A 25,908-nucleotide genomic window follows, 5' to 3' on the forward strand; every position below is an offset into this window, starting at 1 on the left:
ACCCCTTCTTCCTTATGTTTCAATTACAGTCAGGGAGTTTCTAACGGCACTAGCTTTCATGGCTTCCACCATATCTATGCTTCCTCTTGCTAGGCTTCACATAAAAAAAAAATTCAGTTTCTCCTGAAGACAGTATGGCTCCAACACGGTTATCCTCTAGATGTTCTAGAATCTCTTCTTCCATGCCTCAAGCTCAAGTTTCAGTGGCGGATTCATCAGCTGTCTCAACCTGGGACATTCTTTTCAGCCCCCAGTTTCCTCTCAGACACTTTTTTGGATGCCTCAGGCACTGGGAGGAGAGCTTCTTTCAGTCCCCTCAACGTCCAGGATCTTTGACCCCCTTATCAGAAGTCAGACCACATCAATATCATGGAGATAAGAGAGCTCTCCTTTTCATCCTTCAGACCTTTCATCCCTTTCTTTTGTCCAGGGCCTCTCAAAATCTTTACAGACAATACCACAGTGATGTAGCACATCAATAAGCAAGGGAACATGGTCCTGCCTTTTTTGCAGGTTAGCTCTTCATAGTTGGGATCTAGCTGTATGGTATCAAGTGACTCTTCAGGCTGCACGCATTCTTTCAGAGCAAACCATAGTGTCAGACTGTCTGAGCAGGTCCATAACACAGGCTCACGAATGTATGATTCACAGAGCTGTGTTTCTGGACATTGTCCATCAATGAGGTACTCCTCAGGTAGATCTTTTTGCCTCCCCTTTGAACAGACAATTTCCTCTTTCTGCACTGGAGTGCCCAGTCCTCTGCTTTGGAAGGTGGATGCACTATCTTTTTCTTGGAAGGGATTGTTTCGCTATGCCTTCCCTCCCCTTCCTCTAATTCCAAGGGTCCTGCTCAAGACAGAGCAAGACTCCCCAAAAATCTTGTTAGTGGCTCCCTTTTGACCGAAACAGAATTGGTTCCCTCCCTCTTCCCCTGCACCTAGCCAACGGCAATCACCACAACTTACTTCACAGGGTGGAAATACCCACACAAGACAAGGGGTCTTTTTATCCATCCTCACTTGTCCACTTTTAAACTGACATTATGGGTAATAGGCTTTCCATCCCTTTTAGGCACCTTTTTTCCGGAGGACGTGCTTAAGGTTTTGCAGGAGGCCAGGAACCCCACTACCAGGAAATCCCATCCCTTTTAGGCACCTTTTTTCCTGAGGATGTGCTTAAGGTTCTGCAAGAGGCCAGGAACCCCACTACCAGGAAATCCTATATGTCCAAATGCCAGAGATTTTCTGTTTGGTGCCTTGCTCATAACCAGAACACACCTTCTGTGGAGATCTATCTGCTTCTCTCTTATTTGTGTGACTTGCTCCATGCTGGGTTAGCATATTCTGTTAAAGCTTATCTTTCAGCTATTTCTGCTCATCTGTCATTAACTCCTCCTCTGGCCTCTAGATTTGAAGTCGAGCCATTTCTTAAAGGCGTCCTTCATACCAGACCTCCCAAGAAGCCTATTCCACCTTCCTGGGACTTGAATTTTGTGCTTGAAAAATTGACTCAGGCTCCTTTTGAGTCTGCAGCTTCAGCACTCTTACAGTATTGTACATGGAAGACTGTTCTTCTTTTGGGCCTTACTTCAGCTAACACAGTGTCTGAACTCTAGGCTCTAAAGGTTGTTCCTCTCTCTCTTTTTTTTTTTTTTAAGTTTTTCACATGGTCAAGGTGTCTCTTCTTACTAATACTCCTTTCATACCTAAGGTGGTTAAAGAATTGCCTCTTCATCAGTCTATTAATCTGTCCTCCTTTTTTCCTTCTCTGCAGTCTGCTAGTGAGAAGATTCTTCACACCTTGGGTTTGCACAAGCAGCTCAGATTTTATTTGGATAAAACTAATGCCATTCACAAATCTGAGCAACTTTTTGTTTCCTTTCATTCCACATCTCTAGGTTTGGCTGCTTCTAAGCAAACCATATCTTCATGGATCTCTAAGGCCATTTCTTTTTGATACTCCTTTTATGGAAAATGCCTTTCTGACTCTGTAAAGGCTCACTATCAGGATCGTGACTTCCTCTGGTGCTTTTTTCAAAGTACTGGATACATACTCCATCCCTGAGGCTGCTACTTGGACCTCTGCCCATACCTTTACTAAGCATTACAAATTGGATGTCATTTCCAGAGCAACAGCTGGCTTTGCATGGGTTTCTTGACGGCTCTTCTACACCTTCCTCCTCCTAGGTTTTTTCCTTGAGTTTTGTAATCTCCCTTTAGTTAAGAATACTGCAACAGTGATATGGAAGGACATACTACAATTGTGTAAAATCTTACCATAAAAGATGCCCTTTTCTTCGCTGTTGGGAGTATTCACTCCCGCCTTCCTCCCCCTTCTGCTCTACTCCTTTTTTTTCTCTTTTCTGGATGCACACGTTCCTCCTACATCCTAAGATTGTAGTTCTTCCTGGAGCTGTTCAGTTCTCAGGTATGTACGCCCATGTGTCACCTTAATGCCCTATGCCTTCAGTGGGGAAGCATACGCGTGACATATATCTATAAAGTTCTAAGCCTTTGGTATACTGGCTGGACGTTGGGCTACCCATGGCAGGGATTCCGTTCAGTTAAGAATACTGCAACAGTGATATGGAAGAACATCATATGTTTTGGGAGTGGAATGAACTGGGAAACTTTAAAAATTCCATACAGAGTACTCTGTCAAAAATATTGGATGTGCAAATGGGTATAACTAAGGAATTTTTGAGAAGGGATACAGGATCTGAATTTTCTAGGCATAGTAAGGTTATGTTAACTTTACTTCTGGTGGCTGTCAAAAAACAATTACTATAAAATGGAAATTAAAGTTTGAGCCAACTGTATTGAAAGTTTGAATACTGGAACAGAGATAAAAGAACTGGAAGTGGGATCTTTAATAAAGGGTAGAAGCAAATTACATAAAAAAAATGGAAATTGTGGGAACAAAACATGCAGAATAATGTTTTGGAGGTAAAGCAGTAAGGTTTAAGGGAAGGGAGAAATTATCAACTTATGTAATGCTGAACTGATAATGAATATACAAAAGAATATGTGATGTATAACTTTTGCAACTGGGAATATGTTAATATGACTTGTTTTCTTTTATTTAACTGTATGTTTGCCTATGTCTTAAGTTATAGTTCAATAAAATGTTAAAAATAAAAATATATATTCTTTTTGGGCTTCCTCCTCTACTAAACTTTATACTAAGCCTGTCTAAATCTGTAATAAACCATGTACAGTGGAGTTTTGGCAATGTAAGTTTTTTAAAAAAGAAGTTAGGAGTTTCAGTTGGGAATAAAAGGACTTACCACCCTCCTGCAGATAAAAGGCTAGCTAAAAGACCCTCAGCTATAGATAATACTTATGTAAATTAAGGAGTGAAAGTCTCATCCAACTGGAAAACACCAAACATTACCAATCAGAAATAAACGTTAACACTAGCCAATCGTACCAACTGCTCCTTCCTCACCATTTGTGGAAAGCTGTATATAAGAGCAAGCCTTATGCTACTTTTTTATAAACTTTTTGGATCTGAAGAAGTCTATAAGATAAAAGCACTAATCCAAACAAGATTTCTTGGAAGAAAACTGACCACAGGCAAACTTTTTTCCAAAATTTGTTAACGATCTACTGGTTTGATAACTTTTTTTAAAGGGATCAAAATCTTTTCATATATAACTCCAAACCAGTTATTTTACATTATGGTCTCCAAACCAGTTATTTTATTATTAAGAAGCTCTGTGGTCTAGTGGGTGGAGAGGATAGCCTCCACCCTTTTGAGCTGGGAACTGCTGGTTGAAGGCTTATTGTGTGTCTTATTCTAAAAGCGGTTTAGTTCTGATTTAAGCACTTCGCCTCCAAACCAGTTATTTTACATTAAGGTTTGTGGCCTGCACTCTTGTGGGAGGACAGGGTAGCTTGCCTCCACCCTTCTGAGCTGGGAAAATGGTGAAGCCTGTTATTCCAAACGTTATAGTTATGGTTGAAGCACTTGTACTCCAAACCAGTTAATTTTCATTAGGAACATTTTTGGTCTACACTCTTGTTGGAGGAGTGGGTAGCCTTAACCCTTCTAAGCTGGAAATTGCTGGTGAAGGCTTATTGTGCCTGTTGTTTTAAGTGTCTTTGTTCTTGTCTGTGTTCTGCACTCTTGTAGCATTACTGTGTAGACACATTTTTTTTAACTGCTAGAACATCTAAGTTTGCTCATATCTGAGCATTGCTCAACAAGTTCCTTGTCTTAGTGACTTGTTCAATATTTACATTTTCCTCACTCCCTAGTAGATCAGTGGCCATAGATATGCACTTCCTGACTCTCTCTGTAACCAGTCTGGTCGAAATGGGTATTCTGAGCCATTGTAGCAATTGTCTCATGTACACTGACAACACACTTATTCTTAATAAAACAGATAGTGTATGTAAGAAGTGTAAATACACTTTAATGTTGGAGGCAAAACTCATTCAAATAACCAAAACTAATCCTATAGAGGTTGTCAGTGACACTTGTACCACACCTAGTGCACAAGATAAAAACCTTACACATAAAACTACTTATGCTGAAGTACTTACAGGTAACCACCCTAAAACACTAGGAACTCCTGCACAGCACAATCAAAGAAAGGGTCCTCAGCCACCACATAATCATTCCATTAAAACGCCACCTGCAGCTACACATAGTAACACTGTATCCAATGCCTCCACTTCTAAGGACTTAAGCCAAACCAGAACTCACCCAAATTTCCTGGTCTTTGATGTCCCCCTCACAAGGCTGAGTAAGGAGAAGGTCTTGAGTAGCTGCCTTTCCGGGGCAAGGACTCACACAGGCACTCAGGTCATTGAATCACATGTATCAGTATGGCTCTGTCACAGTCCATGTGGGTGTTTATCACTTGAGATGCAACTCCATTGACTATATGAAACGAGACATGATCGAGTTCACAGATTGTGTGTCTCAGGCAGGTATGAGCCTAGCACTGAGCAGCATACTACCTTCTCCAAGGATGCATGTTACCAACAGACAATGACTGATTTTAACAACTGGCTTAGCTTCTGGTTTCTAGGTTCATATTACATTGTTGAACTTTCAAAAGTCCGAACACCATATGGTCGGACCCACACGTTTGAACTTTCAAAAGTTGGAAAACAGCCAAAACAAAAATAAAAAAACAGAAAAAACCTACCTGACATTTTTCAGCAGTGGGGCAAGCCCCCCTGTGCCCCCCACTCTTTAAATATACCAACTCCGAGATCGCACTACAGTGCAGTGAAGGGAATCTTCCCTTTCCGCACTGAATGGAAATCCCCATTGAAACGTTCGAACTTCTGACATTTCGAACATATGGGTTCGACAATATGGCTTTGAACGTGTTACGGTTAGACAACGTAATATGTAAACCTGGTTTCTGGTATAAATCCAGGGAGGTTACAATATTTGATGGCCTTGGAGGACATAGCTGACAGACCACACTGCTTTCAGATATTGGCAAAAACCTTTATCACCCCCATAGTGCCTTTTTTAGGCAAAGCCAAACTGATAAACCTACAGACTTAACTGAACGTATGAAGGAATATCTGAAGGTGGTACTGCTCAATGCTAGACATCTTAACAAAAAAACTCCACTCCCAGTAAGCCTTCCTCTCCCTCTGGATAGTAACAGAGACATGGTTTAAAGTCATTAAAAGCACCGCAGCAATGCAAGGTTATAATGCCTTTCACACCTTTAGACCAGCTACTGCAAAGAAGGGAAGTAAAGGTGGAGGAGTGTCAATCTATATGAAGACTGATTTCACATCCAGACTAGTTAAAGTGTATGATCCACTGGAACTCCTACTTTTGCAACTCACCATAAACAGGGTATCATACCATATCCTTGCAAAGTACAGGTCCTCCTCCATGTCCCAGGAAACTCATACTACCTATCTCAATGTACTAGAGTCCCTCACAGCTCAACCCAATATGACATTCATGGGGGATTCTCAACTACCCCTCTACAGACTGGGAAACCTACATCACTTCTAATGCACAACCCCAGCGATTCCTAAACTTTGTTAATGACAATGTCCTGGAACAGTTGGTCCATTCTCCTACCACGGGTACAAACATCCTTGACTTTGTACTCACGAACATAGGGGCCAATGTTCCTCACCTAATGTAATAGCTTCCTTAGTCAGATCTGCCCATAATGCAATATTACTTCAAATAAAAATTAAATCTGGGGATCCAGCAAAACTAAAAATGTTTAGGAACTATTCCAAAGCCAAACTCACCACAGAATACATTGAGCTATTTACAAAATCTCTGTACAGCCATATTGGTAGCTGTATAGAGCAAGCTGTGCCTACCTGAATTAAGAATAAGACAAACTCAAAAGACCAGCCAACCTGGTAAAAATCACACTATCAATTGGCTATCCAACAAAAGAAAAAAATCTTGGCCAAGCGTAGCAGAAACAAAGCCATACATACTAAAAGCACCCTGGCCAATCTAAACAGGCAGCTAAGACGGTTAATAATTCAGAGGCTAAATGTGAAGAAAAAATAGCTTTTCAGGCAAAGGATAACCAGAAAGCTTTAACAGCTATGTCTGCAACCTCAAAGGAAATACACAATAATGAGCATAATTTACAGTAAATGATGTCACCCACCCTAAACCAGAAGCCATTGACAACCTTTTGGCTGACAGGTTCAGCTCAAATTTCTCCCCCCACTCCCCCTTGATAGTCCAAAGGAAGTACCACATAACACAATCTCCCCAACCATTATTAGAGAATAGGTCATTAATGCACTTTCCAAGGCCAAAAACAATGCATCGATGGGCCCCGACAACATCCTGGGATGTTTATTAAACCGCATGAAATAGGACCCCTCTGGTCCACTTGAATCACTTTTCAACTGGAGTCTTCAGGCAGATTTTGTGCCCAGTGAATGGGTGACGGCTACATTCATCCTCCTGCATTAAGGAGGTCCAAACACTGATCCGGGTAACTACAAGCCCATAAGTCTTACCAGCCTCACAGATGTAAGGCCATGGAAAGAATCATCATGGACATGATAAATGAGGACATAGGTAACCTGCAAAAGCTGGACCCATCACAGTTCGGCTTTGTTAAAGGAAGGTTATGCCTATTAAATCTGCTGGACTTTTTTGAGAGGGTCACCAAAGCAGTGGACAAAGGTAAGACTGTGCACACAGCCTCCACCTCAACCTGGCCAAGGCTTTTGACACAATACCCCACTCAGGCATTACAGACAAGCTCGCTAATTTAGGTATAAACCCTATTATCACCCACTGGATAGCCAAATGGCTCACTGACAAGACCCAGGAGGTCAAAATAGATGAGGCCAACTCCAACATGTGGCCAGTCACTAGCTGAGTCCCCCAGGGCTCAGTACTGGGCCCACTCCTTTTTTGGCATCCATTTCTCTGAACTGCAAGCAAATTCTGAAGGTTTACAGCTAAGTTTGCAGATGACTGCAAGCTAGGGGTTATCATCAACTCCTCTGCAGACACTGCCATTCTTCAAGAAGGTCCATCTCTGACTAACAAATGGTGCCAAGCCCACAATGTTAAACTCAATGCTAAGAAATGCACCCTTTGGGAAATCAACCATCCCGGCTAATTCCCATGTTGATAATACACCCTCAGGAGTAGACCCAGTGGTCAGGGATCTGGGTAAGCACATGGACAACAGCCTTACCTTTGACTACTACGTGGCCATAGTGGTGAGGAAGTCCTTTTATGTTTCACAACTTATAAACAAGGGCATGGCATCTAGGTCTAAAGGGGTCATTAGAACACTATACTTCACCCTCATCAGACCAATCATAGAGTACAATGCTCCCTTTGATATGTACCAGACCAGGCATATGCAGCAACTACAGCAACCTCAAAGGTTCCTTACAAAAAGAATACAAGGCATAACAGACCTGCCTTATGAAGAGCACCTTAAAGCCCTTTCCCTCTTCTCACTCTCCTATAAACTGCTGAAGGGTGATGTATGCCTGGTTTAGAAGGCATCCTCAAACCCCACACTTATGTATCTTCTACATATTCATAAGTCAAAAAGTACCAGGAATGCAAGGTCTAGGGACCGGAATTTTGTCTGTGACTTAACAGAATATGCTAGAGAGACAGACATGTGTTCCAGAGACTACCCCTCCTATGGAACAGGCTTCCCATCCATGTGAAGCTGAGTTTGTCTATCACCCAATTTAAGCACACACTAGACAAGTGGATGGGGATAAGGAAATTTTACACTGGGCCTGGTACTCGTGTCCCTTATGGACAGAGGTAGTTTATAAATGCCTGGCCCTCGATGTCTTATTTGGATGCATGACATCATTATTCTTTCAGGAAAACTTGGCTAGACTTAGAAAGATCACCCAAGTTGTTAGTCTAGTAACAGTCTATGAATCTACTAGCAAGAAGCAAGTGTTCATTTTCAATAGAAACCCAGAACCACTCTCAAGGTAATCCTTTCGGCTTTCCTTTTTTAATTTGTCTTGGTGATAGTCTCAAAGCTCCCCCTAGATTGGTTTAGCTTGATTTGAGCAGCTACCACTTCGAGGGCCTGTGATTTTGAATCCTCAAGACAGGGAGATGTATATATGGTGATGACATGCAGGACTTTATAGGTACCTAGTTTTAATGTAGCCACCAGTGTTTCTGCTTTAATAAATGTGTTTAAAACAATGATTTTTTTTATTATCTCTAAATTGTTGAGGGATACAACTGCTGTATCTTATTTTCTTTTATTTACTCCATCTGTTCAAATAATGCTGTACCCTTCTGGCATAATTTCCTCATTTGTGACTATGAGTTTCAACCAAGTTTCTGTTAGCTAAGATGCCTGGTTGATAAAAGGCCAGACAAGAGTATAAAAGTTACGTTATATGTCATTCTTATATTCAAGTGAGTTATTTTAAGGCCAAAGTCACTGACCACACTTTCATTCTTTCAAATATAATGATTTATTTGAAAGTATGGGTTTTGGGTTTGGGTTTATCCCCGTGCATTTTAGCAGATATAATGTTACAAGTTTTTGTGAAAGCTATTGGCTATACAAAAGTTTGAAGTACAACTAGTAGAATTTAATTTTTTTGGGAGTTATTTTTCTATACTCAAAAGTCGTAGACTTCTTCAACTCTACATTCCTTTCTGTCCTAAACCCCCTAGCTCCAACACGAACCAAAAGAGTTAAAGCAAAAACAGCCCCTTGGCTTACAAAAGCTACCAAGAAAATTATGCAACAAAGAGACAAATCTTGGAAAAGCTATCACCATCATAAAAAGCCTGAGCTGTTACTAAAATACAAACAGCTGCGAAACCTAGCCAAAAAACAAGCCATTAAAGGCAAAAAATCCTATTACAACCACCTACAAATAAATCATACAAAGAACCCCAAACAATTCTGGAACTCTATAAACTCCCTTCTCAAGCCTGGTACCACAAATAACCCTTGTCCTGACACTAGCAAATCTGACCAAGAAATCACCAAACTATTTAACACCTTCTTCACTTCTTCCATTGCTGAGTTGACCAAAACCTTCCCCAATAACATCCCCCTACCCACCTCCTCCCTAGCTTCCACCCCATCTCCTCCCACTCTCCCTATTTTCAAACTTAAACCTGTATCCACCAAACTCATAAAAAAACTTCTCTATAAACTCAAACCTTGCACTAATGCTCCTGACAACATTCCCTCCTTCTCCTTAAAAATTGCCTCTGACAGTATTGCTCTCCCTATCAGCATCCTGATCAATAGATCACTACTCAAGTCATATGTACCAAAACTATGACGTTCTGCTTTTATTCTCCCACTCCACAAGGGTGATAAAAACTGTAACTTCTCCAACTTCCGCCCCATAGCTATCCTCGCTCCCATCTCTAAACATCTCGAAAAATGCATTCATATACAGCTCATGCCATTCCTAACCGAACATCAACTACTCTCCCCTACCCAACACGGCTTCTGCCCTGGAAACAATACCAACACAGCCGTTCTCTCCTTTTTACACTCTATCAATTCAGCCCGAGACTCTGGCAACTTAGTTTCATCTTTTCTATTAGATTTATCTAAAGCTTTCAATACCATCTCTCACACCCATCTACCAGACCATCTATCTAACCTTAACATCTCCCCAAAAACTCGTTCCATGTTCTCCAGCTATCTTTCTGACAGGTCCCAAGCAGTGAAATGGGGCCAATCCTCTTCCACCTTCCTTCCAACACCCACAGGAGTTCCCCAAGGCTCCATTCTTGGCCCTCTGCTATTCAACATCTTCATTAATGATTTCCACAATGCCATTCCAAACACCAAAATTGTCCAATATGCAGACGACTCTACTCTGATCTGCTATGCCTCCAACCAATCTGAACTCAAATCTCTAACTCAATCTGCCTTCTCAACCACTGAAAAATGGATGCTCCAAAACCACCTCTCACTCAACGCTAACAAAACAAATCCTCCTATTCACTCCCTCCAAAGCCATTCCCATTGATAAAAACTCATTTCAAATTACCAGCCTCAACAACTCTATCATTGGTATGGTTCCCTCCGCCAAACTCTTGGGGGTCACCAATGATGAACACCTAAAATTCAACACCCACATCCAACTTAACATCAAGAAAACCCACATAAAACTCGGCCTACTCTACAGGAATAATCACTTCCTCTCTCCCTCCACTAGACTGACCCTGGCCACTACCTATCTTCTCCCATCTCTTCTATATGGCGCTCCACTACTTACTAATCTATCTTCCACTCTCACCTCCAAACTAGAAGTATGCTACAACAAAATCTCCAGGTTTGCCACAAAAGCAAAAGCCTCCTCTCACCATTGCTCCTCCCTACTAACTCTAAACTGGCTTGAACTCTCATATCAACTAGACTTCCTCCAAATTGTCTCAGCCGACAAGTTAATATTTCAACCCACCAGCTGCCCTTCTTTATCTAATATCCTCCTACCTTATAGCCCCCCAAGACCCCTTAGATCCACTCATCAAAACCTTATTACCATCCACAAACCTAAGCGCCCTGCTGGTCAACTTTTACTCTCCTACACCCTAGCTAAAAAATGGAACACCCTGCCCTCCACTTTGAGGGCCTGTTACAACCTAAACACCTTCAAAAGGCTACTCCACTCCTACCTATTTCTTCACAGAAAATGTAACTGCACTCCTCTCCCCACACCTCCCAACCTCCCCTCTTCCTTTTCTCCTGGCTAACCTTCTTCCCTTCTAAACTTCTCACTTATAATGTATCTTCTTATTTGAATGCAATTTATATGAATTTTTTCCTATTTCGATTTCAATTTGTTTATGTAACTTACACTGTGATACTTCTATATGTTATGTAAGTTGTTATGTGGAACTTCGCTGCTTAACCAAAATGAAAATTATATACTTTATGTAACTCATGTGGAGCTTTTCTCCCCGGGCCTCCACTGAAAACGGGCTCTCGAGCCCAGTGAACCTCCCTGGTCACCAAACTGGAATAAATAAAATAAATAAATATACTAGCAAATATATGGATGAGTGATAGTTAAAAGTAGTGCTGCTGAATATTTGAGTAGCATGGCCTGGGGTTTTTATTACTACTGAAGGAAGTCTGTATTTTGTACAAAAATGAGATATGGACTGAGATGTAAGTTAGACAGGAGAATATTAGTTCCTAGTAGTATAATGGCTATGCATACTTTTGATAATATGTTTAAATGTTAATAGTTGGATGTGTGTATATGTAGGAAAGGAGTTGGGAGGATGGTAAAAAATCATAAAATAAAGGGTACAGTCACTGGGTGGAGGGCCTGGGATGCAGATGGGAAGATGGCAAAGCAGGCCTGCTGTCAGAGACAGCAGGCCAATCAGTGTGCACATGTGCACACCATCATATCTTGACCTGTTCAGTTGTGGAACAGATATTTTTGGTATTAAATGTGAAAGAAAAGCTACTTTTGCAAATGTGTTTTACATAGTTTCACAGTCTTTTAACCGAGATGGTACACAGTCATTGTGAATCTAAAAATGAAAGGGAAAATAGTTACATCTATCTTAGGGTAGACAATAGAATGAGTGTGATCTCATGTAGCAGACTCATTACAGTGGCACTCTACTGCCAGGCTAAAATATCTTCATATGCATTATACTATGGAATACATACACTAAGCAATGTTTTGTGAGAAGCACACTACCAAAATATCAGACAACAGAGAAAACAATAAATAATACCAAGCAATGGCAATTAATTACCCAAGGCTGGCTCTCCGCTGATAGTCCTTCAATACAAAAGGATACAGTGTCCACTATTGCCTGGGGTTGCACCACAGTTCAAATGGACAAGCAGAGTAGAATTTCAGACTTGCACTGGGGAGAAATGGCTGTGACGAATTTTAGTGCTGCATCAAAAGGCTTGTAGCTAAGGTTCTCTGCCATGATTTCCCATGGAGGAATGGCCTGTATGACAATGATTAAAGTGTTATGCCAATGTTTGTATCTCAAGGCAGCATTCAGCATGACAACTTTGTGCAAGTGGACAGTTTTGTTAAGTAGATTACAGAATTTTAACAAGTAAATTCAGATGGGAATGGCATAAGTTCCATGGGGCACAGGGAAGATTCCCTGACTGTACACCAGGGACTAGGGAATTATTAGTAATTCAGGTACTGGAGGAACCAGCTGAGGGGAGAATAAATGGTTGACCACAATTTGCCAACCCTATGGACCGGAAACAGAATTAAATTTCTTTTTTTTTTTGGGGGGGGGGGGTTAATCTATGCTTCTTCTACTGCCAGCAATCTGGTAAATTTGGCCACCAGGTGTGATGGTTAGGTTGACAGGAGCACTGCAAACAGGTTAAGCTCTACAGCCAAGCTCCAATTCCATACAGCAGTGAAGTGACCACCACCCAACTCCATGGTGCCATGCCTATATGAAGGCACCACTCTAAAAAAGCATGGAATAGGGCACTATGAGATGTTCCACCACCACAGTAGTACATTGCCACCTTGTGTGAGCCAAACACCTTCCAGACCAGGCATGCACTCTGACGTACTTTACGGTATACACTGGCAACACATCAGCTATACTCCTCTTTGATATGTCATCCCTTTCCCTTCCCCAGAGAAATTCAAGCATGCATACCCCCTATATTCCTATTCCTCCCCTTGTCTGCTGCTCCAGTGCCAGGGCTACTACATAAACCCCAGTTGCCTGAGTCCTTCCTAGGGCTTATAATAAATGGAATTAAGACCTTTACCTTTTCTAACACTTACCCAAGCCGTCCTGAGAAAAAATGCTTGAGTTGTCTCCTGAATAATAAAAAATACTTAATTGTAAAATACTGGTAAAATGTCAAGGACTCTTGAAGAGCGAGAAGGTCACTACTCGTAACTATCAAGGCTAGCAAACTATGTGAATAAATATCGCTATAAAAGGGACAGTGCCAGTACCTGTACAAGTGCATGCCAAGATATACTATACATGGACAACAGCCTTTAAAAAGGAAGTAGACAGCCTACAAATAATTTTCTGAAGTGCTATTCAGGAAAATGTTTTCTGTTTTGTACAGTCCATAAGAGAATGATTTGCCCCAGATGTCATTGGAATAGAAAACAGTAAATAGAACATTTTTTCGTTGTCTCCAAGCATTGAACTCTGTATATCCTATACAGTATCCCAGCAGAACACAAACATGTATGGCACTAATGTAGAAGTCTCTTCATTTCTACAACGATCTTGCAAGGCAAGTGACTATTAATATTAAGTAGGTTTAAGGAGAAGCAAATTACTTACTTGTTAATAGGTTCATAGGTAGGTACTAGACTATCGGCCCTGGGGCCTATATAAGCCTAGCCAAAAATGTTCCCTGGCTTTCGCCACCCAAGAAAATTATTTTCCTGTGCCCCTGTCAAGCAGTGCCGCAGAAGTGATCCCTGGGGTGAATTTTCTATTTCCCATCCAGTCGTCAAGATTTTTCTTAAAGAGGGCCAATGAGGAGCTTTGCTTGACATGAATGGGTAGTTTGTTCCAGAGTATGGGAAGTCTCTGGGACAGGAATCTATCCCTCCAGCATGTTCTGTTTATTGTGATGACAAGGTTTAGGTCCCTGCAGCATGTGGTTCGGAGAGATTGGGATTTCTTTAAGTGTAGCATGTCCAACAGCTCTGGGTCTGACATAGCTTTGTATGTTAGACAGAGATCACCTCTGTGTACGCGATATACGACGGAGTATAGCTGGAGTTTTTTGAGATGGTTTGCGTATGGCATCTGTTTGAGGCCAGTAATCCTCTTAGTGAGGTATTTCTGTGGCCTTTCCAACTGTTGTAGGTGTCTTGTGAGATACATGTCAAATGGGGCATTGTACTCTAAAATGGGTCTAATGAGGGATGAGTAGAGAGGAATAATGACCTCCTTTTTTTCTAGAGGAGAACCCTTTTGTGATGAGGTGTGCCAAGTAGAAAGATTTCCTGACTACTTTGGCAATGTGGTTATCAAAGGAGAGACTACTGTCCACCTGTGTCCCGGGGTCTCACCACACTTTCAGTGTTTAGTGAGCTATCACCTACTTGGTATTTTCATGGGAACAGAGTTTTTTCCCAAATGGGATGACAATGCACTTCTTGACATTGAGCTTGAGGCCATGACTTTGACACCAAGTATCTGTCTCTGTGAGACCTTTTTGTAGAATGTCTACAGCATTAGGTGATTCTATTATGGCTCCCAGTCATCTGTGAACTTTGTTAGCCAAAGACCTTCTGCATTGGCCTGCACTTCAGAGAAGTAGATGCCAAACAGGAGAGGACACAGGACCGAACCCTGTGGTACTCCACTCGTCACTGGTCCAAAGTCGAACTTGGAGTCAGCTACTTTTACTGTGTGGGTTCTGTCAGTAAGCCAGTTGGCCACCCATCTTGTGACATAGGGATTTATGCCCAGTTTAGTGAGTTTATCTACATTTCCAGAGTGGGGGATGGTATCGAAAGCCTTGGAGAGGTCAAAATAAGCTGTGTGCACTACCTTGCCCTCGTCTACGGCTCTAGTGACTGCTTCAAAGAAGTCAATCAGGTTTAGTAAACATGACCTAAAACCCAGGTAAAAAAGCAACAGAAGTCAACTAACAAAATCCGTAAATATTGTATTATGGAAACACTTGTAGAAACTCCACTTTATTCACCAAATAACAGAAAATGAAACAGATTGAAAACAGATTTAAGCGCTTTCATCTCGAAGTGAGACTTCATCAGAAACAGTGCTTTAAAACCAAAGACTCATTTAAATATCAAATGTAATTAAACAATTAATGATGTCACCATAAAAAATGCTTTTCTTAAAGATATACACGTTTGATCCTGGTTCCACAATGAATTACACAATGTTGAAAGTATTTTTTAAATTCAGTACTTGTTTGAATAGATTAACACATCTAGAATATATACAATGTAATAAAATATAAGAAAAACATCTAAAATTTATACTCAAATATAAGCATGAAATATCAATTAAATATCATTCTTAAAAATATTTGGTACTTTTGATGCATTCAGTACTATTGCATTTGAATAAATATTTTAATTAATTTATTGTTTCATATTTTTTGTTTTCTTTTATATATATGAATGTGTTTCTTCCTATTTTATATCATTTGCTCTTTCAATTAGAATGGGCACTAAAGAAACACTATCATTTATACCTGGTGGGAATGTGGACGCCAGTCTAAATTGCCAGTAACTTTCTTTCTTTTTTAAGATATTCTTCCAATCACCCCCTCTAGTGTCCACTTTCACAACTTCAAGAATACCAAAAAAGAATTTGTCAAAGTTTTCACAGACAATACTGTGTTTATATAAGGCATTTGTATTCTTTAAATTTTTAATATCATTTAAATGCTCGTATATTCTACACTTTAACATACGTTCAGTTTTGCCAACATAGTAATAATGGCACGTTTTACACAGTGCCAAATATACCACTCCCTTTGTCTTACAGTTACCTTTTTTAAAAAACACCCTACTCTTTATACAATTATTCAGGACTATACTGGGTTCCTGATAAATGTATGAACAATAATGACACATACCACATGCCCTAGTACCTTGTAACTCTGTGGTGGAAGAAACTGGTTTATTTTCTAACAACTGTTTTGTATGACCTAAAACCCAAACTGAGTGGGGACCAGGGATTGGAGGTTACCTATGTCTTTGCTTATAAGCTCCAAGATGACACGTTCCATGGCCTTGTAGACCACGCTTGTCAGGCTAATGAGGCGGTAGTTTCCGGGGTCTGTGGTGGCACCCCCTTTGTGGAGTGGAATAACCATTGCTGTGCGCCATTCAGTAAGCATATAGCCTGAGGTGAAGCTATGACTGAACATGGTACTTAGGTGGGGTGCCAGTTCGTTCTGTAGTTCGTGCAGCCTGGGATGTTGTCTGGTCCCATGGATGCTGTGTTCTTGGCTTTGGAGAGTGCAGTCTTTACTTGTTCATCTGTGATTACAGGGGCTTTGCATTCCTCCAGTATTAAGATGGGCCCTTTGTAGGGTGGGGGGGTAAAGTTAGCACTGAACCCATCTACCAGGATGTTGGCAATATCGGTTAGTTTTGTATATTTAGTGTCATTATGCTGTAGCTCAGAGCGGATCTGAGTGTTGCCATTGAGATTCTTGACATGGCTGTAGAATGCTTTGTGGTTGTCTTTGGAATCAGTGGCAATTTTATTTTCATAACTGGCTTTGGAGGATTTTATGAGGGATCTCAGCTTCTTGCTGAGGCTGACCAGGGAGCTCCTCCAATCTTGGGATTTTACTCTTTTCCTTCTTCCTTCTGTTGTAGAGTTTGTTTATGGCAGGGGACCACCAGATTGGTTTCTTTTTTTTGGAGGATAGCGTACTGGTTCTGTTAGGGGTGGCACGATCCATGCACTCATGTATGTGCTTATACAGTGGATTTGTGTAAGATTCAGCAGTCGTACCTCTATTTGCAATCTGCATGGGTGTCGTGAAGTTTGTTACTTCTGTCTTAAGAAGCATGAAGTTGGCTTTGGAGTAGTTTTTGATGGCGGTTTCCTTAATGGGGGGTGGGATATGGATGTCTAGGGTGATTAGCTTGTGGTCGGATCTGACAAGCGAGGAGTTGACCTCTAGCATGGAACACTGGTTACCCATATTGGTAATGACCAGGTCCAGGATATTGCTGCCCCTGGTGGTGGTGTAGACAAGCTGATCCAAGGCATTATGAATGCCAGAAAACGTTGAACGAATGAGTTGGTACACGAGTTGTTTTCCCAGTTGATGGTGGGGTAGTTGAAATCGCCCATAATTAAAGGTATTGGGTTATACCTTAATATTTTCCAGCATCTTAAGAAATGAAGAGTGGGAATCCTGGGGCATGGTAGGGGATCTGTAACAAGCTACAACCTGGATTGAAGTCTTGCCCAGTGTAAGTTGCACTTGGATAATTTCGGATGCATTATGTTGAGCAACTAGCCTAGAGGTGTGGATATCCTTAATGAATATGGACACTGCTCCACCTTTAGTGTTTCAGTCCAGGTTAGGTGGCCGAAAGGTAGATGTCGATGTTCTCCATTTTGAGGAGTGCCTCGAGTGAGTGCATTTTGAGGTTTAGACTTCTAAACCTTGTGATAATATGTTAACTTAAGTTTAGCTTTAAACAATAAATGCATGAAAAATTAATGCTTGATCATACAAGTGAAGCTTTGGGAAGTTAGTACTTAAGCAGTGATTCACAGGGAAGTTAGTACTTAAGCAGTGATTCACAAACAACATCAGGTAAAAGTGAAGTAAAACATATGGGGCTGGCAATAACAAAAGCAGCAATATGTTTTTCATACTGTCAAAGAAAAGGATAGCAATGCTCTGCTACGCATTTTGGGTCAAAACAGTATAAAGCAAAAGGAGGCACTGGTTATTGGGAAATTTCTCTCTGTGTATTTCCACAGGACAGAGTGCACCTTTAAATTTATGTAAACAAATATTGAGACAGTTATGCTTCATGTCCATACTAATGTACAGAATGGAAGAATAAATAATCAAGATTTCTGACAAAGAAAGCACTAAATTGCCTTTAAAGTAGCTCTAACTTACATTTTTGTGCGGAATGACATGTGGGATATACTGCAGCAGCAGCTCAGCACGCTTCTTTTTCTTCTCCAGCTCCTGAAACAGCAGACTGGGCTTCAGGTCTCTAGAAATAGTAAACAATATGCTAACAGTCTGCACAGCATACGATATAAACTACCATATTAACTTGTGTTAACCAAGTCTTTCACCACAGAAGCAAGAAGAACTCAAAGAACAACACTTCCTTCAGTGGGAAGTTATGCAGTGTACTCCTCAACATACTGAATGCTTACAACAAAATCAGGACTAAGAAGGGGTAATCTACATGCCATGGAAGAGTCTCCAGTATTTATGATGCATACTTTACTTATGTGCTTTCTGCTCTTCACCCTGCATTTTTAACCATTCTGCTTAGTCTTCAGTGAAGAGATTATTGTTTCATTACAGTGGTTAGCAAGATTACACTTAAAAATGCCAACTGTTTGTCTGTAGTGGATTCAGGTCTATGCTTGGCTATCGAAAATAAACCCTGGAACAGCTAAATACTGAAATGAAAACATAGTTACTGAACATTGCCTAACATCAGTAACAGCGAAAGAAATTTCATTGAATGGTCGTAGCTGGCCAACAAACAAGAAGTAACGAGATGCATAAGGTAAGTGAAGGAAACCTTTTAAATTTGCCCTATTCCCCACTGTAGTGTGACATCGGAGTTGGTATATATAGGTGTTTGATTGCATTCGCAATACTGGCTAAATGTGGCCATTCAGTGAATTTTTTTTGCTGTTAATGATGTTCGGTAATGTTCAATCACAACGTTTCCAGTTTGATATTTAGCTGTTCGAGGGTTTATGTTTTCGATAGCTGAACACAGATCCCTGGATTCTATTCCTTAAATAAATTTTGACTTTTTAACATATCAAATAAATGTAAAGCTGATTAAAATTTATTCTCTCTACTACATTATAAGGTTGCCTTGTCATTCTAGGCAAACCAAATGGATTTCATTATAACAAGTAAACAAGGAACTAAAAGATGATACCCATTAGTAACTGTCTTAGCCTGCAACTGGTCATGCTGTGATCAGTGCTCTACTCTGATACCTAAAATGCATCAGCCTGCTGTCTATGTACCGCTGAGTGCATCCTAGGATCTACTTAGTATACTACATGTTTGTTTATCCACCTTTACTTACATACTCTGTTCAGATGGCAATGCCTGCTTACAGTTATGGTTGGTACTGCTATGCTTCCTACTTTACTGTATTTGATGCACTGCTAATCACATACCTGTTCCCTGGCTCAACAGCCATAAGGTCAACAAATGCTATACATATATAACAAAAACAGGATTCACAGTGTCATGTCAATATTTATTTCCCATCTAATGGAAACAGATCAGTATGTCTTTTGAAAGTAGCTTCTCCTACAATCTACATCTAAAACAATGTGTAAATGACTGAAATTCTATTATTAGTTATAGGATACTAAAGCTGTATGTTGTAGCTCATAAATATGTTACTACCTCAAATTTCTTTTTTATTAACTGACTTTCTTCACATTTTTCATCCAGAAGGTAAATGGGAGGGCAGATTCTTTTCTTCAGTTACAGAAAACAGTTTCTGTTTTTTTTTCCTGAAATTGTCGTTAATTTGCTTAAAGCTCTGCACACTTTAAACAGTGCTATAAAAACTAATCTGTGGTGCCTTCTGATCAGCAAAAATATGTTGATTTTATTCTTCTGCATTCCATTAACTATTTTAATTTCATTTCTGTTTCTCTCTCCATTAGCCTGTAATCTACATAATTTCTGAAAGTATGTATTTTGTTGTTTTGCTTATTTGTGCGGTGAATGTGCAATCATTCAACAACTAATGAATGCTTATTATTGAATTCTATTTTCATATTCTTAACCGAGATGGCACTATGGCTCAGTGGTTAAAAGTTCTGCATCATGGCTCCAGCATCTGGATGTGAATTCTGGCCTTAAATTACTGAGTGGAGATTGCAGGCTCTTTCAATCCCTGTGTGTATTTTATCTGGGTACTACTGCCCCCTCTCAAAAATAAGCAGGTAAATTGGTTACAATAAATTCCACAGACAAGCTATATTCAGCCTGACTCATGCAGCATAGGCAATGGCTGAAAGGGTCAAGAAGGACTAGATCACTTACCTGGTTAAAAAAATTAAAAAAAAAAAATATTTCCTGAATTTGTATTATTCTGCATGCATGTACACATATATAAATATATATATATATATTTTTTTTCAAGCCGGCTGCATGCCACAGAAGGGTTATCATGTAAGAAACCTCATTTTAACAAGTGAACATGGAGAATGCTACTATTATTCATAGCAGCATGTTTTCACCGTATGGGTTTTCAAATTATCATTGCTACAGCTTGTGCATGTGCTTCACAACTGTAATATTTTCTGTAACTGTTTGCAATGTCTCCAAATGAAGGAGTGTCTGGAAGTACCTTAGTGCCGGCTACCAGCAAAACCAAGAGTTTCCTTTACATCTCATCCTCTGTGATGGGGACCAAAGCCTGCACTCAAAGTTCTAAAAAAAAAAAAGTGACTCAAACATAACCTGAGGCAGCTGTAGTTAAGGTCTGCTTAGCAGGGGGAGGGAAAATATCCCAGTTTGAAGATTAGTTATTGAATCCACCACTGTAAATCCTTGATCAAAGAAGGTAGCAGAGGACAACTTAATTATAATGATTAGCTCATCTATGTCAACATGCACTCTTGCACCACTGGAGTTTTCTCATGTAGAATCTGATTACATGAACCATTAGGATGAAGCTGACATGAATCCCAACATATAACACTTAAATGATTTTTATTACTGGTGAAACATGAAAACATCTTCACTTGAATCCTGGACTTGGACAGAAAAGTAATTATCTGTCTTTGTATTCAAAACTGTTCCTACAAACCTCGTCATTTGAGAGAGAGAGCTAGGTTTGACTTCTTTAAGATGGGGACTATGCCCAGCTGTTGGAAAGAAAACAGTTTCATAGAATGCAAAGCTGAATGTTTCTGAACTCTGCCGGACCAAACAATCAGCCTTTCAGTCTCACGTGTGCAAATACTGCACTAAATATTTTGTATAAAACTTAAGTCACAGCAAAGGAGCAAAAGGCAAATTTCAAAACTGGGATGTGAAGGTACTAGGCATTTTGTATGTCAAGAGTGAAGAGAAAAGCATCTTGTTGCAAAACAGGGAAGAGGGGTGGAAAGGCTGACAGCTTTAGCACCTTTACTGAATTGTCACTTAAAACATAGGCAAACATACATTTCTATAAAAGTAAATAAATCACATTAACATGCTCCCAGTTACAAATATTATACATCACACACATTCTTTTGTATAATCAATCCAGCATTACATAAATTGCTTAATTCCTGCCTTCCTTTAAATGTCACTTGTCCTTCAAAACACTATTCTGCATGTATTGTTCATACAATTTCCATTTGTTATACGTAATTTGTTTCTACCCTTTCCTAAAGACCCCACTTCCAGTCCTTATACCTCTGTTACAACATTCAATACTTAAAATCAAAGTCAACGTGTAAACCATCTTTATTTGATCATAATTGCTTTTTTTGGCTGTAATCAGAATTATATTTCAGAAAGGCTTACTATTGTCTATGCAATTCAGATCCTGTATCCCAGCTCAAAAAAATAATTTCCTTAATTACACTCATTTGCTCCCCCAATATTTTGGAAAGAGATTTTTTACAGTCTGCTACCTCATTACATCCCCAAACATATGTTCCCATTACATCTTTGTTCCCCACAACACCTCCATCATTTGTCATCTACCTAAAGAAAAAATCTTTGTAGTCTGGTTTGGAGGCATTTTGGGGTGTAAAAATACCTATGCAAACACTTCCAAGCAAAAGTCCTACATCATCTACCTTTTGGTGCATATTTGGGAGTCATATACATGTCCTCCCATTGTCTCCTTGTGAATTGCTTATCCACAATCTCTCTTTCAGATCTTTTCTAACCTCCTCTGATTTGTTTATTATTGCGCAATATTTTATATAACTTACTAATTATACCTTTTTAACAGCAACTTCTGTTCTAGATTTAAGTAAAAACTACCAGAGCAGGTCTTTCACTTAGGATTCCTCTATCCCTTTTCCTTTTAATCCCTGATAGAGAATGCAGTCTGTAGCCCCCAGTCCAAAAGTCTTCTTGGCCTCTTCCCATTCTATTACCTTTCCCCTTTAGTTATTTGCTCCCAATACCTTGGATCCTTTGCCAGTTTTCTCCCGTAAATTCCAGACCCCTCCTGCCTATTCTTTGTACCTCCAACTGCAGTCATCCCTATCAGCAAAATCACCTTTCTTAATTCACATGCTGACTTAGATCTTAAGATACTTAATGATTATAATTTTCTGTATGGCCATTGTTATTCTACCTAAGGATCTTTATCCAAAATTCCACAATTTCCTTATTTCTTGAACTTCCCCTTGCTACGTCATCATCCTTTTCCACTTCGAATTATAGCTTTCAACTTGAGTTATGTATATGAGTTTTAACTGTGTAGTTCTAAAATCTCTCTTCAAATCCAGTGATCCTAAACAACCTTGTTGTATTAGAAAGATCAACTTATCCCACTTGACCCTTGCCCTCTACTCCTCCCACATAAATTCCTTCAACAATTATTGTCCACAACTTCCCTTGTTTTTTTTTTTTTTTTACAAACACCTTTATTAAATTATCACTTGTGACATAGGCAAATTTACATTCATATAAAAGTAATCACACTATATTAACATAACAAGCATTATACTTCACATATATTGCTATATACCATATAACCTAAACAATATTACATAAATTACTCAATGTGTGCCTTTTTTTTAAATAAGATTCTTTACTAAACCATTCCTTACTACTAAGGCAATCATACATTTATATAAATGAAAACAAACCACACCGACACAATCCTAGTTGCAAGCATTTTACATCACCAACCATACTGACACATTTCCAGTTGGAAAAATTATTTACAATCTACCCAATTTTTCAAAATCAAACATTACATAGCTCATTTAAGTCCTGCCACCTTTTAAACCTCATTACTCCCTTGTATGTATTGCTCACACAATTCCAATTTTTTCCTATGTAGTTTGCTTCTACCACTTTCTAAAAATCTCAATTCCAGTTGTTTTATCACTGTTATTATATTCACCACTTCCAGTATAGTTGGTTTAGATTCTGATTTCCATTTTCTAGTAATTGCTTTTTTGGCAGCAACCATTATTAGACACAACAAGGCCTTACCATGTCTCTGCAATTCCGATTTCGTAACATAGCTCAGAAAAATCATCTCCCTCATCAGACCAATCTGCATACCCAGTATCTCCAACAGTGCATCCCCACAGGGAATCCTTAAAGTCTGCAAACTCACCTCACTCCCAGAAACCATGTTCCCAATTACCTCTTTCTTCCCCTTCACACTTCCAATATTTGCTGTCTGCCTGAGAAAAAATTCTCTATAGAGTCTACTTGGGGTATACAAATATCTGTAAAAACATTTCCAGGCAAAAATCCCAAATCTTCTATATTTTGTTGCATATTTGGGAGACATACATACATATATCCTCCCATTTTTTGTGAATTGCTTATCCAATTTCTCTTCCCAAGCCTAACTTCCTCTGATTGATTCTTATAGTTATCATGCAATATTTTATATGCTCTACTAATTATCCTTTTTTTAATGGCAGCTTCTGTTCTGGATTCTATTAAAACCTCTACCAGTGCTGGTCTTTCATTTAGACCCCCCCCATTTCTTTCCCTTTGCCTATACTCTGATATCAATCCCTGATATGGAAGGCAATCTCTAACTTGCATTCCAAATAAATTCTTGATGTCTTCCCATTCTATCATCTTTCCCTCTCTAGTTATTTGCTCCCAATACCTTGGTTCCTTTGCCAGTTTTCTTCAAAAATTCCAGCCCCCACTTGCCTATTGTCTGTATCCCTATTTACAGTCATCCCAATCGGCAGAGTCTCCTTTCTCCATTCCTGTGTTGGTTTAGATCTTAGAATACTTTCTGCTACTTTATGGATACAATATTCGGTATAATTATTGTTATTCTCCTTAAAGGCCTGCATCCAAAATCCCAGTCTTTCCTTGCTTCTTTAGCTCCCCCCATTTCATCATCCCTTTCTACTCTGAATTATAGCTTTCTGTTTCTATGTATAGTCTTAACTGTGTAGCTCTGAAATACCTCTTCAAATTGGGTAATCCCAATCTGCCCTGTTCAACTGGAGAATCAGATTATCCCACTTGACTCTTGCAGTCTTCCTCTCGCAGATAAAGTCATACAACTTCCATTGTTGATAAAAAATATGCCTGACCTTTACATAACGCTAAAGGGACTAAAAACATTTTCACTGCTTGTATCTTGCGATCCATGTCCATAAAAAAAAGCTTCCATTTTCCTAGTTTTTGCATTATCTTTTTAGTCTCATCTCACTTATTCTTAGCTGTCATAACAGAATCCTTTTTAACCTATACTCCTAAATACTTCATTTTGTCGTGTCCCCAAAAATATGGGTATTGCTGAACCAATTAGTGCGTGGGTATATAGTTTACAGCTATACCATTTGTTTTATCTTCAATAATTTTATATCCCAAAAGACTTGAAACTGCATCAAAATGTTCCACAACACTGAGATGTCGTCTTTTTTTCTGGTATCATCATGTACAAAATAATATTGTCTCAGTCCCTTATTGTCTTTGCTAATGGCTCTAAATATAAAGCAAATAAAGGGGAAAGAAGACACCCTTGCCTGCTTCCTCTGTTCAGACACAACTTGTCACAGAGGAACCCTCACACTTTTAAATTTTGTCTGTGATCCCTCATAGAGCCTCCTAACTAAACAATAAAGTAGAAAGTGCCACTCAACTCAAAAGTCCAAAAAGGTATAGAAATCCAGGAAAGTTTGTTGGCTCACCACAAGTTTATTATATAAAGTTCCAAAACGCACATCAAGCAAACTGGCACAGATTAAAAGTACACTTCACATCCACTATTAACGCAATTCTCCCAATACGTTTTCGTCATATAACTGACTTCATCAGATCAACACTCTAACCCCAACCTTTCTTTGTATATACACACACACACTAATTGATCAAATAAATCAATTAATAAATTATCAATCAATAGAATTTAAAGTTGAAACATTTAAAACCATTTTAAATAAGGGTAATTTCTGTTAAAAACTTCTTGTTATAAACACATTTCCTTACTTTCAATTAGATTAATATTGAACAGTTGTTATGCATTTGCATTGAAATTAATTATGAAATAGTAATGATAGTATAAATTAGTGACATTTTGTTAATTCTAAAAGTAAATGAAAAAGAAGTAACCATGCCCTCTAGTGGCAATTTGTTAAAATTACATATAATGGAACAATTCTTCAAAAAGAATCCGTCTCACATCTTAAAAGTCTCTTAAATATTGCATAAAATTATGTAAAAAAATACTATGATTCAGGCAGTTTCGCTTATTTTACTCACACAAGGTGTATGGATGACCAAAAAAAAGGAGAAATATACAAATATCTAATCTAATCTGTGCCAGTTTGCTTGATGTGCGTTTTGGAACTTTATATAATAAACTTGTGGTGAGCCAACAAACTTTCCTGGATTTCTATACCTTTTTGGACTTTTGAGTTGAGTCCTAACTAAACAAATTACTGTATTAGGGAATGCAAATGCTTCCATTGCCTCACTTATAAAATCCAAGTTTACTCCATCGAATGCTTTCTCGGCATCAAGACTCACCAAAAACAGAGGTATTTTCTTACATTCTGTTTCTC

General features: G+C 39.2%; 1 protein-coding gene across 2 annotated transcripts in view; it reads right to left on the minus strand.

The window, feature by feature from the left end:
• Positions 1-25,908, minus strand: part of UBE3B (ubiquitin protein ligase E3B) — a 2,006,489-nt gene that overhangs the window by 833,484 nt on the left and 1,147,097 nt on the right. For both annotated transcript variants that reach the window (XM_044068510.1, XM_044068511.1), the window contains exon 18: positions 18,077-18,176. In XM_044068510.1, the coding sequence (XP_043924445.1) occupies positions 18,077-18,176 (100 nt within the window). The remainder of the gene's footprint in view (positions 1-18,076; positions 18,177-25,908) is intronic.

Source organism: Protopterus annectens, chromosome 4.part0 (assembly GCF_019279795.1).
Source record: "Protopterus annectens isolate FY-2018-M chromosome 4.part0, PAN1.0, whole genome shotgun sequence".
In the NCBI taxonomy this organism is placed as follows: Eukaryota; Metazoa; Chordata; order Ceratodontiformes; family Protopteridae; genus Protopterus; species Protopterus annectens.